The 22,242-nt window shown below is 48.2% G+C and overlaps 1 protein-coding gene across 2 annotated transcripts in view; it reads right to left on the bottom strand.

Moving 5' to 3' along the window:
- COBL (cordon-bleu WH2 repeat protein) overlaps positions 1-22,242 on the bottom strand; it is a 261,810-nt gene that overhangs the window by 57,754 nt on the left and 181,814 nt on the right. For both annotated transcript variants that reach the window (XM_032874994.1, XM_032874993.1), the window contains exons 9-10: positions 8,893-9,064; positions 5,535-5,705 (exon numbers count right to left, since the gene is read on the bottom strand). In XM_032874994.1, coding sequence (XP_032730885.1) covers positions 5,535-5,705; positions 8,893-9,064 — 343 coding nt within the window. The remainder of the gene's footprint in view (positions 1-5,534; positions 5,706-8,892; positions 9,065-22,242) is intronic.

The raw sequence follows: 22,242 nt of genomic DNA, 5'->3' as shown, positions 1-22,242 counted from the left end.
TCATTATGAATTTTGCATGAAGCAACCTCAAAGTACCATTTCTAATTGAAAATGGCTAGCTATTTTCTCTCCTTTTATTTCCCTATTTTAGAATTTCCTTAAAATTCTTCAGTACGGGCTACTTAATCACAGATTGAAAACCAACCACCTAGAAACCTCCACGGTGTTGTTAGTTGGTGCTGTGACCAGACAGGTCAGTTAGATCAGGGGACAGGGGCCCATTTTTCCCGCATGCCTTCAAAATCCTTTGCCAATCACCCCAGCGATGTATACCCAAGGGAAGACTGGTTTACTGGAACCCATCACTGGAAACTGTCTAATAAAAGGACAGTCATTGAACTGTTTAACTGTAAAATGTAAAGGCCACCAGGGATCTGTAATTCGAACTCTACACACAGTGATCTTTACATCTCCAGGGTCTTCTCACTGCAAAACGTAAGGCATGACTTGTTAGAGGCACAGTCAAAACCAGCTCTGCAGATCTTGGAACACACAGCTCAGTGCAACTAGTGACACAGAGTCCATCGTGCTCATTCACAAGGAAGGCACCCCTGAAATCCAATGTCAGCAGAAAGCACGCTGATTAGAAAGTTGCAGGGAATAAAAACTCCACGTGCACAAGTATACTGGCTCAGCCATGCACCCGAAGCGCCTAGTACATGATTAGACGTGGGAAGGTTAGTAGGAAGCTTATTCATATGAAACAGATGGGGTTCAGAAGACAGACCTAGGAAGCCCTATTCCACTGTCACTATGATTATACTCGTGGTGAACTTTGTGCCATAAGGTTCTGAGACCTGACACAGTTCAGGCATTTTCCTCCTACATGTGCAATAAGTATGCACCACCTCAGACTCCACAGGCCATCCCACAGGCACCACCTCAGACTCTCACAGGCCAGGAAGAGCTGACAGTGGGACTCTGGGCAGAGGAGTCCCACTTCTGCCCCAGGGGGGTGACAGCAAGTCCACAAGCTCTGGGAACTCACACATCATACTGCCCCCAGCTGACCTGGTAAAGGCTGTGTTCTGTCTACTTCATCTTCCCCACTGGTGCATGGTCCTCTCTCCGCACCCACTTACAACATGCCCGACGAGCTCCAGAACACAACTAAACCCAGGGTTGTGACCCAAGTATCGTAGGGGATGCCATGGGCTGTTTACCTGTCATAGACTCCAGACATTTCCAGTTCACAGAGCTCTGGCAATGGCCAGGGACTTCCACACGCCGGAGGAAGTTGATCCTGTCCCCAGCTGTTGGGATGGGCTCCCATCACCTTGGGTGACGCCGTTCTCACCAGACATTGGAACAGTGTATTACCTGACGGCGGTCAATGACACAGAACAGAAACTGTGGTGGAGGGCATCTAGGAAAGTTCAACATGCAACCATTAGAAGAGATCGTCTCTCTTCCTCCTCTGAAAAGCCCCCTTAGTACCAGCCTGAGGAGGGGGTTGACCCCCAAGATGATGTAGAGAAAACACTGAAAAAGCCTCAGTCCCTGGTGACTATGTTAGGCTTTGCTGAAGTGTGTCTCACTCGGGACTCCAGGTCCAGGAGATGAGGGGTGCCCCAACTGTGGAGGTGGGCTTGAGAGGGGTTTCTCTTACGTTCAGCTTGTACTGGTGATCTGTCGCTACAGATCACATTACCTCAAGATGCAGAGGCTTAAGACAGTAAGTGTGAATTATGTCACAGTTTCTGTGGGCTGGACTGGCTGCCTCTGAGTCTAGGTCTCTCACACGGCTGCAGCCGGGATTCCCCTGGGCTGTGGTCTCAACTGTGCAATTTGCTGAGGGAACATCTGCTTCCAGGCTCACTCCAGCGGGAGTTGGCGGGACTTGATCTCATGCTCAGTGGGCTGAGAATCTCAGTCCCTCACTGGCTGGTGGCTAGAGGCTCCCTCAGTTCTTTGCCTTGTGGATCTCCCCAGAGAGCAGCTCTCAACATGGCAGCTGGCTTTCCTCAGAGTGAGCAAGGGAGAGCGGGAATCCAAGATGGAAGCCACCATCTTTTTTTAACCCAATCTCAGAAGTGACAAGTGACATCCCATGGCTTCTGCCATATTCTGTTCATTGGTGTTTGTCACTAAATCTGGTCCATGTTCACGGGGAGAGGATTACACAAGGGGGTGAGCACAGGAGGTGGGGACCACTGGGAGCCACTCTCGCAGTCCCCGCCACACAACCGAAGGCGTCCTAGTGGGTAGGCCAGAGCAGGAAACAAATAAGAAAGAAGAGGACGCTGGGATGCTGAGAGTTACTGAGATCCTCACGTCTTTCTCGAGTACAACCGCGATGGGGGTTTGTGGCTGACACTGTGGAGAGTACCCCGTAGACAGAGCTGAGCCGGTGCTGGATGCCCTTTAGCCTGGAACGTGTCTCAGTTCGATGAAGCTGAAGGGAGCAGGGCGTATCGTTGTAACTGATACTTAACAACACACAGGGACACGTATTCTGGTATATTCTGCTATTGAGGCTATGCTGTGTGTCAGGCATCCTGTTGGCCAATGGAACAGATATGAGTAAGACTGGCGAGGCCTCCAAGTTGCTTAAACCAGTGTGTGTGATACAGCGTGGGGGGTAGAGAGTAAACGGGGCCGACTGGAGGCGTGGCAGGAAGGGTTCCTGAGACCCTGGCGGGGTGTGTGGCTAGAGCACGCAGAGATCACATCCTTCTGATGGCCAGGATGGGTCTACCCAGAGGGAGCTGGGGGACGGGCTGCCTACAGGGGTCTCCTCAGTCAGACACACATATTAGCAGATGGTCACTGCATCTCTTCTGCCCACAAACCATTTGATGGTTTGCAAAGACTGTGGGGGTCACAGATAAATGTGGCACTGATCTAGAACATACGGCCTTCTCCGTTTGGCTTTGTTGCAGGTGAACGTGGTTTTCACGGCCATGTGTCAAGTATAGGTAACATGTTTGGCCTGAAGATGGAAAATGAGGCATCCGCACTTGGGCTCAGGGCCTGATACCATGCAAGCTCTCCGGTCAGCTGGGGACGGCCGGCGGTAGAAGGGAATGTTGGCACTAGCGAAGGGGGGTGTTCTGGCAAAGTATGAGAATGGGGGCTGCACCAAGATCCTACGGAGGTCAGGGTCAGGGCGGGGGAATGGCCAGAACCGAATGTTCTGGAGAGACATCAGAGGGAAGGGTGGTGCCGTGTCCGACCCATTTCATGTCTTCTTGCATCTCCTCCGTCTGTGTACAGAGCAGCCCCTGTCAGCTCTTCCAGGATCACGGCCTTCAACAAAATGCATGTTTCCTGTTTTTAACAACCTGAGTGGACTATACCACCTGTTGTAGAAGTAACAAGGAATGTGCAAAGCCAAAGATGTCCCCTGGGAGTTTCTGGAATGGTGGGGAAAACTGGGGAGCGGGTGGGTAGACGGAGCAGAGACCGAGAGTCGAGATACCCTATTGAGAATTCCTGCTAACCCTAGTCTGCTGTCAGACCCTGGGCCAGTGACGAGTCCATCTGACTCAGTTTCTCCCAGTGACAGAACCTACACCCCACGCTGTGGTGGGGACTGAGCAAGACGTCACATGTGACATGCCTTGTGGACCACCCAGCCCTTGCCGGTACTCAGGGCCCATCTCCCCCTGAAGCACATCATTTCTCATACAAGGAACGCAAGCCTAACCCCGAACTCAGGAGGAGATGGGCGAGAGCGTGCAGCTGCCATACAGATGTCTCCACGGAGCTTCCTTCCACACAGCTACGAATCACCGTAAGTCCGACGGGAAGGGGAGTCAAGGGCCCCAGATTCACATCCAGCAGTTGGGTGCCAACAGCCCATAGCTCCCTTGCGACAGGTGGAAGGGATGCCCAGATTTCAACACTTTGTGAAAAAATAAGACAGATGACAACAAAGGGTTTGTTTTCCTTCACTGCTCTTAAGTCCGGAGGCAAAGAAGGCAGGTTGCTTTCTGCCTGGTTGGGCAGGAGTTCCTGGTTTTCAGTGCCGCCAAAAATGGTCAGGAAAGTTCTGTGCATTGGGGGAAAGAGAAGCTCCAGGTTGGAGGCGTTCAGTTATGGGGCAGGAGCAGTCAGGAAGCGGGAGCAGCAGGAGGGGGACCCTGGGTGGAGGCCCACCCCCTCCGGCATGGCCTGGCACTTAATACCTCACGGGGTCCCCCTCCCCCCATTCCTCCTGTTTTTCCTCAGTTGGTTCCTGGGGACGAGAAGGGGAGAGACGGGGAGGGGGTTACAACTGGAGGGCTAAGGGGAGTCTGATGAAATATGTCTGGGGAAATGAACGTGTGGGGAGAATACCATGGACCCGGGGAGGGTGGGGGATGGGACCATGAAGCAAGAAGATGGGGAGCCCCATCCTTTGTCTGTTACCCTGTTCCATTCTCTCCGAGGGAGGGGTGGGAAATGATTTCACAGCACTGTAGGGAAGCAGGAGGAAGCTGTCCTCCCCAAACCTGATGCTGGCCTTTGGAAAGAGCCCTCCCAGATCTCCCCTGCTGGTCTCCCCAGCAGACGCCACACACCAGCGGTGCCCCCAAGTGCAAGGAGGCCCAGGAGCAAGTGGGGATCAGCAGGTCAGCATCAGTTCAGGTGTGGGCAAGTGTTCGAGGCCTGGATGTCCCACGCATGTAGGTTCCACGATCTGCTGGTCTTGCCACCATCCCCTAACTGCCGTTCAGCTTTGCTGTTTTCCCTCAGCCCCTCCTCCCCGACTGGATCCCCCCAGGATCCACAGGTCCTGTGGTCCAGGACTATGTCCCTTTACAATGAAGTGTCGTTGAGCCATCCTCAAAGGGGTGATCAGGAACTTCCCGTGCCGATGGTGCCGTCGGAATACATATGGTTAAATATATGAAATGGTTACCCCCCAGGAGCAGGAGTGCTGTGCACAGTATTTCTGGAGGTCAGAAAGAAATCTCAAGAGACAACAAAGACAACCTGGTCTCAGTCAGGGTGTGACAAGAAGTAGAAAACAATGAGACTTTAATTCTGGCTATTGCTAGAAGGAACTCAAGCCGTGTCCCTTTCTGCTGCCTCAGTTTCCCTTTCTGCAGGATAGCACTCCTACTGCTTGGCCGCTGACCTTATGATTCAAAGGTCCTCATTCATAAGTACCCCCTGGTCTTGAACATGGCTCTCCTCTGCCCTCGCGGCTTGCCGGAGTGAGCTCACCGACAAAATCCCATAATTGCTGAGTTCCCTCAAGAGCTGAGTGGGCTCTCGCTATCTGCAGACGTTCTGAGGTGAGTTCTAACTTGAGAGACAGCAGCTGCTAGCTGACTGTCTTCACCCACACAGTGCGACCGCGCGGTCTGACCTCGGGGTGAATGATTAATGCGTTAAGTCATTCTTTACGAGCACCTGCAAGGCATTCCGAGTGCATTCACTGTGAAATCGGACACACTGCTTCGGGCATTTAGAAAGGAAGGCTGGAGCCAAATGTCACAAACACCCCAAGGCAACAACAGAAAGTCTGGAAACCCAGCCCTGACACAGGTGAGCAGAGAGACGGGAAGTCGACATGTATGGGAAAGAAAACGAGTGGCACGTACGTGTGGGTCTCAGGTCCGAGGCCTCGGAACCAGCACTCTCCCCAGGAAAGCCGAGAGGCTCCGCCATGTCTGTGTCGGGAGGAGGGTAGGGCGGGGGTGGGGGGAGCACTAGCTGGGGGGGCCCCCGAGCAGAGCCTCTGGGAGGTTTTTGTGGCACCTGCCGTCCAACACCTACATGGAATCAACGGGGGTGACTTCAGAAGGTTAAACACAGAGACTCTCTGCCCTCCCGTGGAAGGCACGTGGCCACCACTCACCCAGCCATCAAAAATAACCTCGTGGCACAAATCCAACCACACCCAGCACCAAATCCAACCACACCCGGCACTGAATCCAGCCACACCCGGCGCCAGATCTGACCACACTCCGCACCACATCGAACAGCGCTCAGTACCAAAGTCAACCTCACCGTGCATCAAATCCGACCACACCTGCCACGAAATCTAGCCACACCCGGTACCAAATCCAGCCGCACTCGGTACCAAACTGAGGCTCACTGGGCACCAAACGCAGCCTCAGGGCACCGAATCCAACCACAGCTGGTATCACAGTCAGCCTCACCTCGCACTGGATTCAGACACAGCTGCCAACAAATCCTGCCACGCCCGGGGTCCAGAGTCACAGTCCCTTGGCATCAAATCCCACCTTGCTCATGCTGTAGTGTTTCACGCATACACTGTCCTCTCCTCGAGCCAGTTTGGAAATAACCTACTTGTTTGCGATGTGTTTCTGGCAGGTGCCACTACTCCCAAATGCCGGGCTTAAAATCATTCTTAAAAGCCCCTCAGCAGCTCTGTTGCATTGAAAGAACTCCTTTTATACGTGTAAGTTCTTTTTAGGGATTAGTTTTTTGTTGTTGTTGTTGTTTTTTTTTTTTTTTTAGCTTCCTCTTGTTATTTTTGTATCTGTGAACTACTGTGGATTAAGTAGCCCCTTAATCAGCTTACCTCTTTAAGCTCAATTTTATATCAGCAATCTGTCCCACTGTTTAGGGTGATAATTTTCAAACTTCGTTTTAAAGAGGGTCCCGACTTGGACAAAGAGTTAGTGGTGGCACTTCTGCTCCATCTGACCTCTGGAGTCCCTGGGGCAGCCCCCTCTTTGCGCTGTTGACATCTGGGGAATCCACTTGCCCTTTTGTAAAAATGACTTTCTTCTGTTACGAAGATTTTTGAAGGCCAATGACTTAATAGAAGGAAGGCATGTAAATCACTTGTACCATAGGTCACACTTCCTAGGATTTCTTTAAAAGCACTTTATTCTGTGCTTCATGCCTGCCATTGGATTATTAATAAAGAAATATTAAGACATTCAATTTCTTTATCCACTCCTCTTTCTCTTGATTACAGTTCTCTAGATGTGGGAGAATAGTGTCCCCATGGCTAGACATCATTTGTCACCTCGAGTGCAAAGAAGCCACAAGCCCTCAGGACGAGCATGACTGGCTGGTCTGCGGAAGGCACCCTCAAGGGCAGGCATGTGGGAAGAAGAGGTGTAGTACGGGAAAACCTTCTCTCTACCAGAAGGCTTAGTTTTTGTTTGCCCAGGAACTTGGGTCAGACCCAAATCCAATCAATACTATTCTAGTGAAAGTTCCAACATTTTTTGCCCTCTTATATCTAGATATCTGAATAGAAAGATGTTCATTTGTGTGGGGTGTGCGGACAGAAAAACTTGTTATATGTGTATCTGTTAACGTGAAGCCTAGACTTTGGTGAAAAATTCCCCTTGCGGTATTGCTAGCATACTGTTACTTCATGGGGGTCGCTGATGGGGATGGAAGTCTCCCTTAAATTGTTACCAAGACTTCTACCATCCTCCTGACCTCACCAAGTATTCAAGGTCACTGTCAGCTGGAAGGGAGCTCCTGGCTTCCTTCTCAATCTTCACAAACCAAAGCTGATGGACAAAGAGAGAGAGGCTGGTAGTGAATCACCACTGTCCATCCCTCCTCCCTGTAACGGGCTCCTTAGTGACCTAGGACTTGTCCATATGGATTTCAGTTTCCAAACACCCGCCCCCTCCCCCGAACAGCTGCACCTTGGCCAGGTCCTCCAAGCGTGGGGACACGAGGTGGCAGCCAGTCCTTCCCAGCTGATGGGAAGGCCCTCCCTTGGTCTGAAATGGGCTGTCTGGCCTGGAGGCTGGCACGACTCATATGCCTGAACACTACCACCCAAAGTGGTCACGTCTTAGAGTTGCGAGCAGGAACCGTAAACCCGAGGGCTGTCCGCTGTTTGCCGCAGGAGCGGGGGAGAGCTCGGGAGGTAGAACAGGGGAATCCTCATGGAAAGGAGATGATGTAGCTTATTTGGAGGAGCTGCTGATCCTGGGTTCTGTCAATCTGGTAGTGTTTTACTCTGGCAAAGGGGGTGAACTAACATGAAACATACACTATCGTTCCTTAGGGTGATTGCTCCCCTGGTGGTGAAATGCTGAGACATGAACGGGGATGTGCTGACTTGGGGACAAAAGGCTGACACACAGCCAAGCAGCTCGTATTAGAGCTTCAGACACTGATGATGTGAGTACTTATCTTTGGGAATCTTCCTTTTGGGGGTCACAGCCAGGGGGTCAAGGGCATAACATGAGGGTGCCCTATGGGGTAAGTGGCATCGGGCACAGCCTCTGTAATGAGCTGCTGCTCCTGTCATCACAGGGAAACCCCAGTCCCCAAGAGCCACTTCTGTTCCTACATAAATGGAACAACAGATACTGACTAGTTTTAAAACTAAAGGAACCATTCCTGGCTCACGGATCTAGAGACCCCTGCCACTTCTCTCTCCGCCACCTGAACACAAGGAGGTGGCATTTAATGATCTCACAGGTCTCTCTGGTCACAGACAGGACGGTTCTATCCTTTTTCTTTTTTGTTAGTTGTTCCCAAAAATATCGGGGTGTCTGCTCCATATAGAAAAGTGGAGGTCGATTTCAAACTGGGTGGTCAAGAAATTAGGGAATGACTGTCAGCTGATCTAGAAACCTCCTGGGGACTAGAGGGCTTTCAATACAGGCCACACAGACGTCATCCTAAGGACATTCATCCTTTCATCCGGGAGACACACACAGGCGCACACTCACGCATCTGCTACCGCTCGTCTCCTCCCCAGCATCCTCTGCCATCCTCCATCCTTGCCACCTGCCCCCCACTTCCGTGCCTGCACGATGCCCGGAAAATATGCCTGCAAGATACTAAATGGACTTTCAAGTGCTTCTTTCCAGACTTTGTTTCCTTGGCATAAATATCTTTTGAGTTAATGCTGCTGTGGCGGGCGTGACTGCGAGAGTTAAGAGCAGTGCTGGGACTCCACGCAAGGCAAAGCTCAGAGGTGTGCAGACGGCAGCGCGGGGCACTCACCCGTGGCGCTCTTCCTGTTCTCCTCCCTGTCCTGCGTGCGAGGGGGCACCAGGGGGCTCGGCGGTGTCAGGGGCTGTGGCGTTGGGGGCTGCGGCGTCGGGGGCTGCGACGTCGGGGGGGCTGGCGCCCGCCTCTTCTTTCTCTGCAGGTCAACCTGGGACCCTAGAGACACCTGGGAAGCACAGAGAGAGGCGACAGTCAGGGTCAGGGTGGCTCTGTCAGGGAGTGGGGTGCATGTGGGGTGCGCATCTCAGAGAAGCTGGCCTGTGGGACCCGGTGCTCCAAGGAGCATTGGCAGATTGCTGGGTTCCTTTCTGGGGACCCGGAGCAGGTAGCAGATGCCCTGGTGTGATAGCTTGGCGTGGGGCCAAGGAATGGCCCCGAGGTGGCCCAAGGAGGCTCACAGACATCCCAAGACCGCTTGGAGCCACCAGGGGAGCTGGGGCTCTGCCCCATATTGCCTGAAATCCCGTCAAGGGACTTAGTAACTTCCCCTCGGCATAAATACAATAAAGGGGATCCTTTGCTCTTCATTAAAAGCAAAAGAGAACTATTCCTTCTGGACACTTGGCTAAGGGCCATCATGACATGCATCCACGCAGGGGGAGAGCAGAAGGGGCCCACTCAGGGCTCCCTGTGCCCAGAATCCTGCTTGCTCCCCTGCCCCTGCATGTTCTCAAGCAGCCAGGACTAGTCCCTGTCCACAGACGGGCCACCCGTGGGCTGGAATTATAGTTAAGTTTGCCAGCCTGTGGCTCACGGTGTCAGCCTATGGGACATCAAACTCCCACCGAAGACTTATGCCAATGACGAATTTACAGCTCCGAAAGGCTGCATATGGACTGCATAGTCTCCTCCCCTCCACATTATGACGTTTTCATCCCTTGGGCCTGGCATTTCCTGTGTGTGCACGTGCATGTGTAGAGGGTCTCCTTTTAAATAATACATATTAATTGCAAAATAAATTTATATTTAAAATTCATATAAGCAAAAGAAAGAAAAAAGTTACTTTGTTAACACTCGGATTCTAACTACTAACAGTTGGCATACATTTTTCTGGTCTGTCTTTTTCCTTTTTTTTTTTTTTTTTTTAAGATTTTATTTATTTGAGAGCAAGAACGAGCACAAGCAGGGGGAGGAACAGGCAGAGAGAGAATCAGGCTCCCTGCTGAGCAAGGAGCCGGACGGACTCGGGAGCTCAATCCCAGGACCCCTGGGATCATGGCCTCAGCTGAAGGCAGATGCTTAACTCACTGAGCCCCCCAAGCACCCCTGGTTTTTAACCTTTCCTCTTCAAAGTCATGTCCTTTCAAAAAATAACCTCATATTTCAAAATCACCCTCCTACTCCAATACAAAACAACCACCTCCTATACCTGTATAACTCTGTAATGTATTTCATGGAAAACATGGCCAGCAGGAAAATCAAGTCACTCCACAAAGCTCAGACCCTAGCCAGAAGCTCCTGGTCCACACTGCCCCCACTCCAGAAAAACCACTTCTTACTCTTTTTCTCTTGATGTTTACTCTTTTTTTTTTTTTTTTAATAATAAGCTTATACTGCTATTTCCCGATTTCCCTGTGTTAGATACTGGCTTTCTATTCCAGAAGAGGAGGTTTAGCTGAGACACACACACACACACACACAGTTACTCCTCAGTCTTTCCAAAAATTATGGCACTGGGTTAAATTAACACGATCTCATTTTGCATATACAGTTGGGATAGATAGAATCCCATACAACAGAACTCTTCTTCAGGAGGAAGTGGAGACATCTCACGTCAATGTTGACATTTTCCTTCGGGATCGTTTTGATTTCTCTGAACTTGGTAAGTGATTTGTTTTCCAACTTTTTCTCTGGGCTTCCTGGAAATGGCTTTTCCTTGATTCAGCTGTTTTTCTCCTTGTTTCCTGGATCCCAGGCCTTCTGAAAAATTGACTTCCTTGTTATAGTGGGGCTCAGTGTGTGTCAGCTTTTTTGAGGTGGTGAATCTAGGAGACCTTGAAAATTGAAGACTGTTTGTATTCTGTGAGGCTGACCAGCTGGTCATAGACGCTGGCTCCGTCTTCTCCATGTGGTCTGCTTCTCGTCTGCCAGCTTTGAGGACCCTCCCTTGCCCCTGGCACCCTGACATGTCTGACAGCATGCCCTGGGCTGAAGTGCTCTCCACCCATAGTCTGGGGCATTTGTGGAACCCTGCAATCTAGAAATCCTTTAAGTCTGCGGAATGTTCTAGCATCATTCCTTTCAGATTTCTTCTTCCCTGTTTTCTCTGTCTCTCCCTGGGTTCTGATTATTGAACAATGAGGGCTTGAAATCCATTTTTAAAAACTTTCTTGAATATTATTGCCTAATTTAAAAAAAATTCCTCTTTCTTGGAAATTTCCTTCCCCTCACTGTCCAACTTCTTGAATTTTTAAAACTCCATGACTATATTTCTAATTTCCAAGAGCTCCTTCCTGTTATGTACTTTTTAAAAAGTACCATGTCTTCTTTTCTGGATACAGTATCTTCTCTTTTCTCTCTGAGGCCATTTTTCTATTTTTGAAGATGTTCTTTTTTGTTTATTTGTTTGTTTTTATGCTTTGTTGTTTCCTACATGCTCCTTTCTTCCTCTCTCTGTCTTAGCTTCTGTCTGTCACATTCCGGGCCTTTCCTCAGTTTCTGGTGACCCTTGGCTGATTGCTTATAATTGTGCATCTGGGGACAGAGTCTCTTTGACACGCCAATGGGTTTCCCTGCAGGTGCCTGGGCAGAAATCCAGTTAGCTCACTGGGGGATGCCCAAATGCCATTATCTGTAGGATTCTCTTGCATGCAGGGGGATTTTCCAGCCTCCTGCCAGGAGGAGGGAGATGATGTTGCAGAGTGGCAGTCCGGTGGGCAGCCCTGGACCCGTTCAGCATTTCCTTTTCTCTTCTCCCAGTGCACAGGACTCTCCACGTGACTCAGGTCCTAGAGGCAGCCTCTCAGATCTTTCTCTTGTGGGGTCTGGAACACCTCTAGCTGTGTGTGGCCAGTGGGTTGGGGGTCTTACTCTTTCAAGTATACACATCCACTGTCCTCTGCTCCTTCTGCCTGCGGGTGTGCACAGGAACGGGGACCCCACGGTCCCCACCTCACCAGGCTCTGCTCCCTGCTGCTGGGTCTCTCAAGCCAGAGGTCAACCCTCAGCTGCTACTGCTTTGCTGGGAATTTGGCACAGTCCACGCAGCCTAGTTCCCGGTGTCTACTGACCCCTTACTGCTCCTTCTTGCCTTCTCTTTGTTGTAGTGGGCTAATGCTTTGCATTCATTTTAGTGGGGCTTCAAAAGGAGATAGAGAGACTCACTCATTTTATCAGCTGTATTTATATATATATATATATATATATATATATTTTAAATTTTTAATTAACATATAATGTATTATTAGCCCCAGGGGTACAGGTCTGTGAATCGCCAGGTTTACACTTCACAGCACTCACCACAGCACATACCTTCCCCAGTGTTCATAACCCAACCACCCTCTCCCTACTCCCCTTCCACCCCCTCGCCAGCAACTCTCAGTTCGTTTTGTGAGATTAAGAGTCTCTTATGGTTTGACATTGAGATACCACCTTACACCAGTTAGAATGGCCAAAATTAGCAAGACAGGAAACACCATGTGTTGGAGAGCATGTGGAGAAAGGGGAACCCTCTTACACTGTTGGTGGGAATCCAAGTTGGTGCAGCCACTTTGGAGAACAGTGTGGAGATTCCTTAAGAAATTAAAAATAGAGCTTCCCTATGACCCTGCAATTGCGCTACTGGGTATTTACCCCAAAGATACAGATGGAGTGAAAAGAAGGGCCATCTGTACCCCAATGTTTATAGCAGCAATGGCCACGGTCGCCAAGCTGTGGAAAGAACCAAGATGCTCTTCAACGGACGAATGGATAAGGAAGATGTGGTCCATATACACTATGGAGTATTATGCCTCTATCAGAAAGGATGAATACCCAACTTTTGTAGCACATGGACGGGACTGGAAGAGATTATGCTGAGTGAAATCAGTCAAGCAGAGAGAGTCAATTATCATATGGTTTCACTTATTTGTGGAGCATAACAAATAACATGGAGGACATGGGGAGATGGAGAGGAGAAGGGAGCTGAGGGAAATTGGAAGGGGAGGTGAACCATGAGAGACTATGGACCCTGAAAAACAATCTGAGGGTTTTGAAGGGGCGGGGGGTAGGAGGTTGGAGGAAACAGGTGGTAGGTATTGAGGAGGGCATGCATTGCATGGAGCACTGGGTGTGGTGCAAAAACAATGAATACTGTTACGCTGAAAAGAAATTAAAAAAAAAAAAAAAGAGTCTCTTATGGTTTGTCTCCCTCCCGATCCCATCTTGTTTCATTTATTCCTTTCCTATCCCCCAAACCTCCCATGCTGCCTCTCGACTTCCTCATATCAGGGAGATCATATGATAATTGTCTTTCTCTGACTGACTTATTTTGCTAAGCATAATACCCTCTAGTTCTATCCACATCATCACAAATGGCAAGATTTCATTTCTCTTGATGGTTGCATAGTATTCCATTGTGTATATATATATACCACATCTTCTTTATCCATTCATCTGTTGATGGACATCTAGGTCCTTTCTATAGTTTGGTTATTGTGGACATTGCTGCTATAAACACGGGGGTGCACACGCCCCTCCGGATCATTACATTTGTATCTTTAGGGTAAATACCCAGTAGTGCAATTGGTGGGTTGTAGGGTAGATCTATTTTCAACTTTTTGAGGAACCTCCACGCTGTTTTCCAGAGTGGTGCACCTGCTTGCATTCCCACCAACAGTGTAGGAGGGTTCCTCTTTCTCCACATCCTCGCCAGCATCTGTCATTCCCTGACTTATTAATTTTAGCCATTCTGACTGGTGTGAGGTGGTATCTCATTGTGGTTTTGATTTGTGTTTCCCTGATGCTGAGTAATGTGGAGCACTTTTTCATGTCTGTTGGCCATCTGGATATCTTCTTTGCAGAAATGTCTGTTTAAGTCCTCTGCCCATTTCTTGATTGGATTATTTGTTCTTTGGGTGTTGAGTTTGATAAGTTCTTTATAGATTTTGGAGACTAGCCCTTTATCTGATATGTCATTTGTGAATACCTTCTCCCATTCTGTCAGTTGTCTTTTGGTTTTGTTGACTGTTTCCTTTGCTGCGCAAAAGCTTTTGATCTTGATGAACTGTCAATAGTTCATTTTTGCCCTTGCTTCCCTTGCCTTTGGCAATGTTCCTAGGAAGAAGTTGCTATGGCTGAGGTTGAAGAGGTTGCTGCCTGTGTTCTCCTCAAGGATTTTGATGAATTCCTTTCTCACCCTGAGGTCCTTCATCTATTCTGAGGTTATTTTTTTGTGTGGTGTAAGGAAATGGTCCAGTTTCATTTTTCTGCATGTGGCTGTCCAATTTTCCCAACACCATTTGTTGAGAGACTGTATTTTTTCCATTGGACATTCTTTCCAGCTTTGTTGAAATTAGTTGACCATAGAGTTTAGAGTCTATTTCTGGGCTTTCTATTCTGTTCCATTGATCTATGTGTCTGTTTTTGTGCCAGTATCATACTGTCTTGATGATGACAGCTTTGTAATAGAGCTTGATGTCTGGAATTGTGATGCCACCAACTTTGGCTTTCTTTTTCAAATTCCTCTGGCTACTTGAGGTCTTTTCTGGTTCCATTTAAATTTTAGGATTATTTGTTCCATTTCTTTGAAAAAAGTGGATGAGATTTTGATAGGGATTGCATTAAATGTGTAGATTGCTTTAGGGATAGAGGGTACATACCTCAATATCATCAAAGCCATTTATGTAAAACCCACAGTGAATATCATTCTCAATGGAGAAAAACGGAGAGCTTTTCTGCTAAGGTCAGCAACATGATAGGGATGTCCATTATCACCAGTGCTACTGAACATAGTACTAGAAGTCCTAGCCTCAGCAATCAGACAACAAAAAGAAATTAAAGGCATCCAAATCAGCAAAGAAGAAGTCAAACTATCACTCTTTGCAGATGATATGAAACTTTATGTGGAAAACCCAAAGATTCCACTCCAAATCTGCTAGAACTTGTACAGAAATTCAGTAAAGTGTCAGGATATAAAATCAATGCACAGAAATCAGTTGCATTTCTTTACACCAACAATAAGACAGAAGAAAGAGAAATTAAGGAGTCAATCCCATTTACAATTGCACCCAAAACCATAAGATACCTAGGAATAAACCTAACCAAAGAGGCAAGGAATCTGTCCTCAGAAAACTATAAAGTACTCATGAAAGAAATTGAAGAAGACACAAAGAAATGGAAACATGAAGGCTGTCTGGTAAGCCATCGGATCCATGAGCCAGAATTAGTTCAGTTAACTCCATTAAGATTGTTTGGTTTTGGCCAGTAAAAATTAGACTTCTTGGCACACCCTTCGAGTTTTATCCTTTCTTCCATTTCTTCTTTCTTGTCTTTTTTAGTTTTCCATAAGTCCCTTTACTATAACTTCTGAGGTAAGGAACATGTAAGATTGGAGGGACACACCAGTTCTAAATTGCTTTCCCAATTTTAAGAATGCTTGTCATGTGTTTAGCTCATCCTGAGTTTGTAATGAACTCATCAGGACTCCTTCAAATAAATGGATAGCAAATCTTTCCACTTCTCTGTTAGTATCTATACGTTGCTTTGATCCATTGTTCAGTCTTGGGCCCTCGTGCTGGGCTCTCAGGAGACCCTGTTTTGCTGTGCCCTTCGTGAGGCACTTCTGGGTAAGGGGTGGGACACTTATGCTAGCACCTATGTTCTCAAACCCTGCCTCTACTTCCCACCCAGTCACTGATGAGAATGTTGAAAGGCATAGAGCTTTGGCTCTGATACTCAAATTTCTTCCTTTGTGGATGACATCAATTCATCAGTTAATGGTGATTCCAAGACCAGTAATCAAGATGAGACGTAATGGGCAAACCTCCCCCCCCCCCCACCCGGAGCTTTTCTTAGTTTAACATGTTTAAACAGAAGTGTTCTAGTAGATGTACTTAGAGACTTCAAGAAATAGTATTTACATTAGCAGCAAAGATTTAGTTAATATTTACTGGGGTGCCAACTCTATCCCCATACAACTACCTCCAAAGAGCTAATTTTCCTATGTCTGTTTGGTAAAGGAAGAAACTGAAGCTTTGCCGCTTACAGCAGATAACTTGCCCAAGGCCATGCAGCTAATGTGTGGACAAAGTCAGTACTAGACCTTTGAGTCCAAGCTCTCCTTGGAAGAAATAACTCCTGCAGTTTGGAATGGAAATGTCTGTCCCTAGGACTCTATACATAACTAGCACCCATGGAGTTCTCATTGTCCCATGTGGCAGCCTAGCCACCTACAGGGTGGATGAGAAAGCAATTCGTGCTGGGGGGAGTTGCTTTAGAAAAACATTTCTTAGACCTGAAGCACATCTTGTGTACGTGTTTCAAGGAACATGTGAAATCCAGGTCTGCCCACTCTTGGGAGCTTGTGCCTGTCATTGTCCCCTTCTTAGAACCAGGACGCGTAGTGGCCCCTCTGGGTGGGTCTGGCCTGTTCTGACATGCCACCTGTCTGAGCGAGGTGGCAGGAAGATTTCCCCAACCACAGAACCTGGGTCCTTCAGGGCCTCGTCTGTTTAGGAAGCATCCATCCACTATGGCTCCTTTGGTCTCATAATCTCATTGTGATAGTTATGTGTAAAGCCAGAATGGAGGTCAGAAAGTGTTTAAGAGGAGGGGAAATTCTGCTTTCAAGAGAATGTGTCAGCCTCTCCCCATAAGACGCAGAGCCCCCTGCTGCCACCTGCTCCTGCAGCTTGCTCAGGGCGTGGCACTTTGTTGGGGATGCAGGAAAAATCAGTTCATGCCTCTGTATGTGTGCGCACATGCATATGGGTGTGTACAAGTGTCTGTACCTGTGCGCATATGTGCATGCACGCACATGTGTGAGAATATGCATGTGTGTGTCTGCACGCACACATGCTCACATGTGTTTCCCACGTTCCTTTTCAGTTTTTATCTATACGAATATGACATTCACATTATTTATTTTTAGGGAAATGGACATATCCCTCTAGGTTTTAAGTGTTTGGCTAAAGGACAGAGACCTGAGTAGATCTGAGGGTCTATGTTATGAAATAAAATTAGTGCAGCACAGTACCTTCCAGCCATTTATCTGTTCATTCATTCCTTCTTCCTTCCATCTATCTACCCATCCACCCACCCATCCACCCATTCATTCCTCCATGCACCCACCTATCCATATCATCCATCCATCACCCATCCATCCATCCGACCATCCATCCATCCACCCACCACCCACCCATCCACCATTCCATCCAGCCACCCATCCATCCATCCATCCATCCAACCATCACCCATCCATCCATCCAACCATCCACTCATCCATCCATCCACCCACCCACCCACCCATCCACCATTCCATCCAGCCACCCATCTATCCATCCATCCATCCTTCTATCCATTATCCATCCACTCACCCACCTATCCACCCACCCACCTTTCCATCCAATCATCTATCCATCATCCATCCATCCACACATCCATCCATCCATCCATATCATCCATCCATCCTTCCATTCACTCCTCCATCCAAACACTTGGGTACTTGATGCCACGTTCCATGGTAGGCACACACCAGTAAGGGAAGGAACACCAGGTGCATTTCTTCCAGCCACACTGATCTGTGCTTGGCAGTGCTGTCCTAAGTCTCTGCTTCCTGCCTTTCCCAGAATGCCCTTCCTTGTCCAGTGCTTCTTCTGCCCCTGTTGAAATCTTCCTCAGTCTTCAGGAAGCCCCCTAAAATTCCCTGGGTGGGTGTTAATGGCCTCTCTTCTATTCTCCAGCAATAGTTGGCTCCAATGTATGAGCAGTGCCTTGCTGGGAGCACCATCCTTGCTATCTCCTCTCCCTAGTCCAGCTGACTGCTACCATCTTGGCTCCCCCATGATCTCCAAGCTCTGAACAGGAAAGGGTCTCTCTTATTGGTCGGAATTTCAACAATCCCTAGCCTCATGCTCCTGCACTTTAGGAATCAATAAATGTGTGCTGAATATAAGAAAGACTGAAGGAGACATTATATATAAATGTGGCATTCTGTGGAAGGAGTTTATAAATACGGTTTTTCAACCAGGGCCCACTAGTCCAACACAGCTCTGGCCCCACCTCTCATTTCTCTCTCTTATTTGAAATGAAAATACCCTACTGTTTTTATGTTGATCCAAATGAAAGTCATATATCTTCACTTGAAAACAGTTTGAATAATAGAGAGGCATATCTAGTGCTAAGCGACATCTTCCTTAACTCTGTCCATAAGAGATAACTTCTATTAAAGCGTGACATGCATCTTCTCAGGCTTTCTGTGTATCTAGCTACATGAATATTGATAAGAATGAGAGCACACTCTCTTGATGACAGAGGCTTTTGTCACCTATGGGGCACTGTTCACTACTGGATGCAGATCTCCCTGATGTCCTAAAGATGGGAAAGGTCTACCTTGTGGGGACCACCTACGTTTGTCTGTCCTCCAGGTTTGGCACTTGATTTGTTGCTTTGTTGTCTTTGATTCGTTGCTCTTTGAAATTACATCGCAGTGAACAACCTCACCTGGTTATCTTTTTCCACTTTGTTTATTCCATTATGATCCCACTCCATAAGCTCCCTGGTGCACTAGCAATATGATTTTTAAATGAACTGAAATTAGAATCTAGAAGAGATACCCACTCTTGCATGTTCATGGCAGAGCTAGTCACAAGCCAAGACATGGAAAAACCTTAAGTGTCCATTGACAGTTGGATGGGTAAAGCAAATATGGGATATTCATACAAGGGGAGAGTGCTCAGCCTTAAAAAGGAAGGGGCTTCCTTAGGGTGTGGCAACATGGATGGGACTGCAGGACATTATGCAAATGAAAACAAGTTGGGTAAGTGCATAACTGCACTTACAGGAGGCATCTAAAGCAGGCAAACTCATGGAAACAAAGTGCAAGGTGTTGAGTGCCGGAAGCCAGGGGTGGGATGGAACCTACCACTCAGTGGGCCTGAACTCTCCATCAAGCCAGGTGAAGAAGCTCTAGGGTTGTGCTGTGCACCCAGTGTGCACAGAAACATAACCTACTATGCACCGAAACACTAATAATAAGCATAGATTGCTCGTGAAGAGCTCTTACCACAATAAAACACAATCTGAAATAAACACGTGATATGCACAGCCCAATAGGTCCCCAGCAAGGCTGTATCCACTTAAACTCTTACCAATGGCCTCTTTCTTCCCACTCAGCAAGAATCGGTGGAAAGTGTCCTGATCCCTTTAGAAAAATCTGTGTTCTTTGATTTTTAAGGATCAGCGATTTTTAATGATAGCTGTTTATCTGGGTGAAAGAGAGAAAGAACCATTTGTTCACACGGGCCAAGCTTTATTCCTTCTCCCTCGTGTCTGTGGTCTTGGCCTTTTCTTAGTGACCTCCCCTAACTTACACATATGCTGTGAATATTGTCCCTAGTTCATCATGGACTTCTAGTTTTCTGTACTTTACTCTTTTAGAGTGTAAAAATTTATCTGATTCAATCTGTCAGGTTTTTCCACCTTTCTTAGGGGAGGGAAGGGGGTGGATTCTAACCCTGTGTCATCCCAAGAAAGGAGATTCTTGCTTCCAGATTAAAAGATCCCTATTGCTTCAACTATTTTCTGGTTGAATTTTTTATATTTTTACTTTAAATCAACTTGGACTCAATTTTGGTCTGTGTTCTACATTTTCTCCACAAGTTTAAATGAGTTTACAGCGCGAGTGAGGTTTGTTTCATAAATCCGTGGGTACCTCCATCACCATATGGCAAAACCCAGTAATAGTCCACCAGAATGAGGGGTGACTCATGTTTCCTGGACTAACTGAAGCACTTCTCCCATGGAAGATCTGATCTGCTGGAAATCTCACTCCTCAGAATCCAGATCGCAGGGGACCCAGTCATGCCTGGGGCGGGCTGCTGAAGGGCACCCTGCCTGCCTGCCTGTCCCCATGGGCACCTGATCTCATCTCCACTGAACAGCAGACCCAACGTGTCCTGCAGAGGGTCAGGGTTGAGTCTAAGACTAGAGCGTCGTTGGTGATGAATTCTAGACAGCCTCCTCTCTGAACTGCTTAAATCATTTCTAGAAAAGGGGATTCATACTTAAAGAGACATGTCTTTTACCATTTGCGGTAGGTATTTACTGTGTTCTCATCATTTAGGGACACAAGGACATCCACTCTTTAGTATAATGAGGTTCTCCGGATTAAAACTTAAACCTACACTTTAACCTCTTCGTCTTTAACAGAATGATTATTCACATATAATTTTCTTTCAAGTCCCCCGGTACTTTTAAGATGAGCAGCACAAAGATTATGAATCAGAATAGCCTAGAAAAGCACCTCAGCTTTGATTCACTGCTATGTCCTTAGTACCCGGAACTGTCCTTAGAACTATTTAGGATGCTTGGGACACCTGGGGGGCTCAGTCGGTGAAGCATCTGCCTTCAGCTCAGGTCATGATCCCAGGGTTTTGGGATTGAATCTCACATCAGGCTCCTTGCTCAGTGGGGAGCCTCCCTCTCCCTCTGCTTATGCACTCTCTGTCAAATAAATAAATAAAATATTTTAAAAAACCCTGAATATTTGGGATGCTCACTAAATGTTCACTGAATGAGTGAATGTTGTTACCAGAAGCATCTATGTGTTTAAAGCAATACTTTTCTTTTTGGACAGGCACACTCATCTGATGACTTCGCGAATGCTGTTAATGTGTCAGACACTACATTCGCCACTGAGAGTAAGAGGTGAGCGAGACAGACAGGACCCTGAGGCTGGTTTTACTGGAAGGGCTGTGGGCAATGATCAGATTTCTGGCTGAGGTCCCCGGACAGATGATGGAGTTGCTCCTTGCTATGGGGGAAAAGCTGTGGAGAAGCAGGTTTACGTGGAAGGCGAAGCTCTCAGCTTTGGACAAAGGATAGGGACTTCTGGTGGTTATCTGGTGAGAGAACGGGCTGGAGGTGTTCAACGGAGAAACTTGCATAGAAATGGCATGAAGCCAAGCATGGATGGAGTTACCCAAGGAGAATGTCAAGGAACAGAAAGGGGTAAAATCATATATAACCCTTAGTCCACCTTTCATGGAGCAGGTATAAAATGGAAGGCTCTGGAAGGCGGAGCTGGAGCAGGAAGTGACCGGGATGGACAGATGTCGCAGCGCTTGGGTAAGATAAGGACAGAGAGCATCCACTGGGAAGGAAACGTAAATGCTCCCCCAAGGAGCACAGCCCCCACACAGTGGGTGGAGGAGCCTCATGGGGCGGGCAGGTGGCAGTCCCGGGGGGGGGGCAGCGACCGGGGTCAAATGGGACAGCACGGGGACAGTGTGGACTGAGGGTGCCTTTGCTCAGGGCATTCAGGGCTACTCCACAGACCACATCCCTTCACCACCGCGAATCTCCAAGGTGATCTCTTCCAGCTACACAGGCTTTAATGCCAGCTCTGTGCAGAGACTCCCAGACTTGCAGTCAAGCTGGGCTGCCCTCCTGGGCTCCTCAGTGCTCACTGACAAAGGCACCTGCACACAGGCATCTTCCTGTGTCAAAATCCAAGTGTGCTTGGTTTTCTTCCCCCGACCCTCCCCTCCGCCAGTCTCCTCTGCCCCAGGTAAAGGGCAGCTCCACTTGCTGGGTTGTCCAGGGAGATGCTCGGAGTCTGGAGTACCCCACCCGCTTCCCATGTGCGGTCCTTCTCCAATGCCACTGCCAGCACTCGTCATCTGTCACTTGACAACAGCAGCAGCCCCTAGACTGCTCCCTGCTTGCACCCCAATCCCCTCCCACATGGCAGCAGAGCCGGCCACAGCTCTGTTCAGGGTCAGCAAGCACTTTCCAACTCCAGGAGAAATGCCTCCCATCACTACACGTTATGCTGCAATACACATGGTGGGGGAGGGTGCAGGCATCCCTGCAGGGTCCACGATCCTGTTTTCTCTGGTTCCACATAGAGACTCACAAGTGGGATTGCTGGAGCGTACAGTGATTCTCTTTCTAATTTTCTGAGGACCCTGCATACTGTTCTCCAGAGTGGCTACGCCAGTGTGCATTTCCACCAACACGGCACAAGGGCTCCCCTTCCTCCGCATCCTTGCCAACACCTGTTGTGTCCTGCGTTGTTAATTTTATCCATTCTCACTGGTGTGAGGTGGGAATCTCCTGTGGGTTTGATTTGTGTTTCCCTGATGCCGAGGGAAGTGGAGCATCTTTTCAAGTGTCTGTCAACCATTTGGATGCCGTTCGCAACAA

This window comes from Lontra canadensis, unplaced genomic scaffold (genome assembly GCF_010015895.1).
Source record: "Lontra canadensis isolate GAN:19392208 unplaced genomic scaffold, GSC_riverotter_1.0 scaffold54, whole genome shotgun sequence".
In the NCBI taxonomy this organism is placed as follows: domain Eukaryota; kingdom Metazoa; phylum Chordata; class Mammalia; order Carnivora; family Mustelidae; genus Lontra; species Lontra canadensis.
Note: the sequence above shows the minus strand (reverse complement) of the source record. Positions and strands in the feature narration are given on the sequence as shown.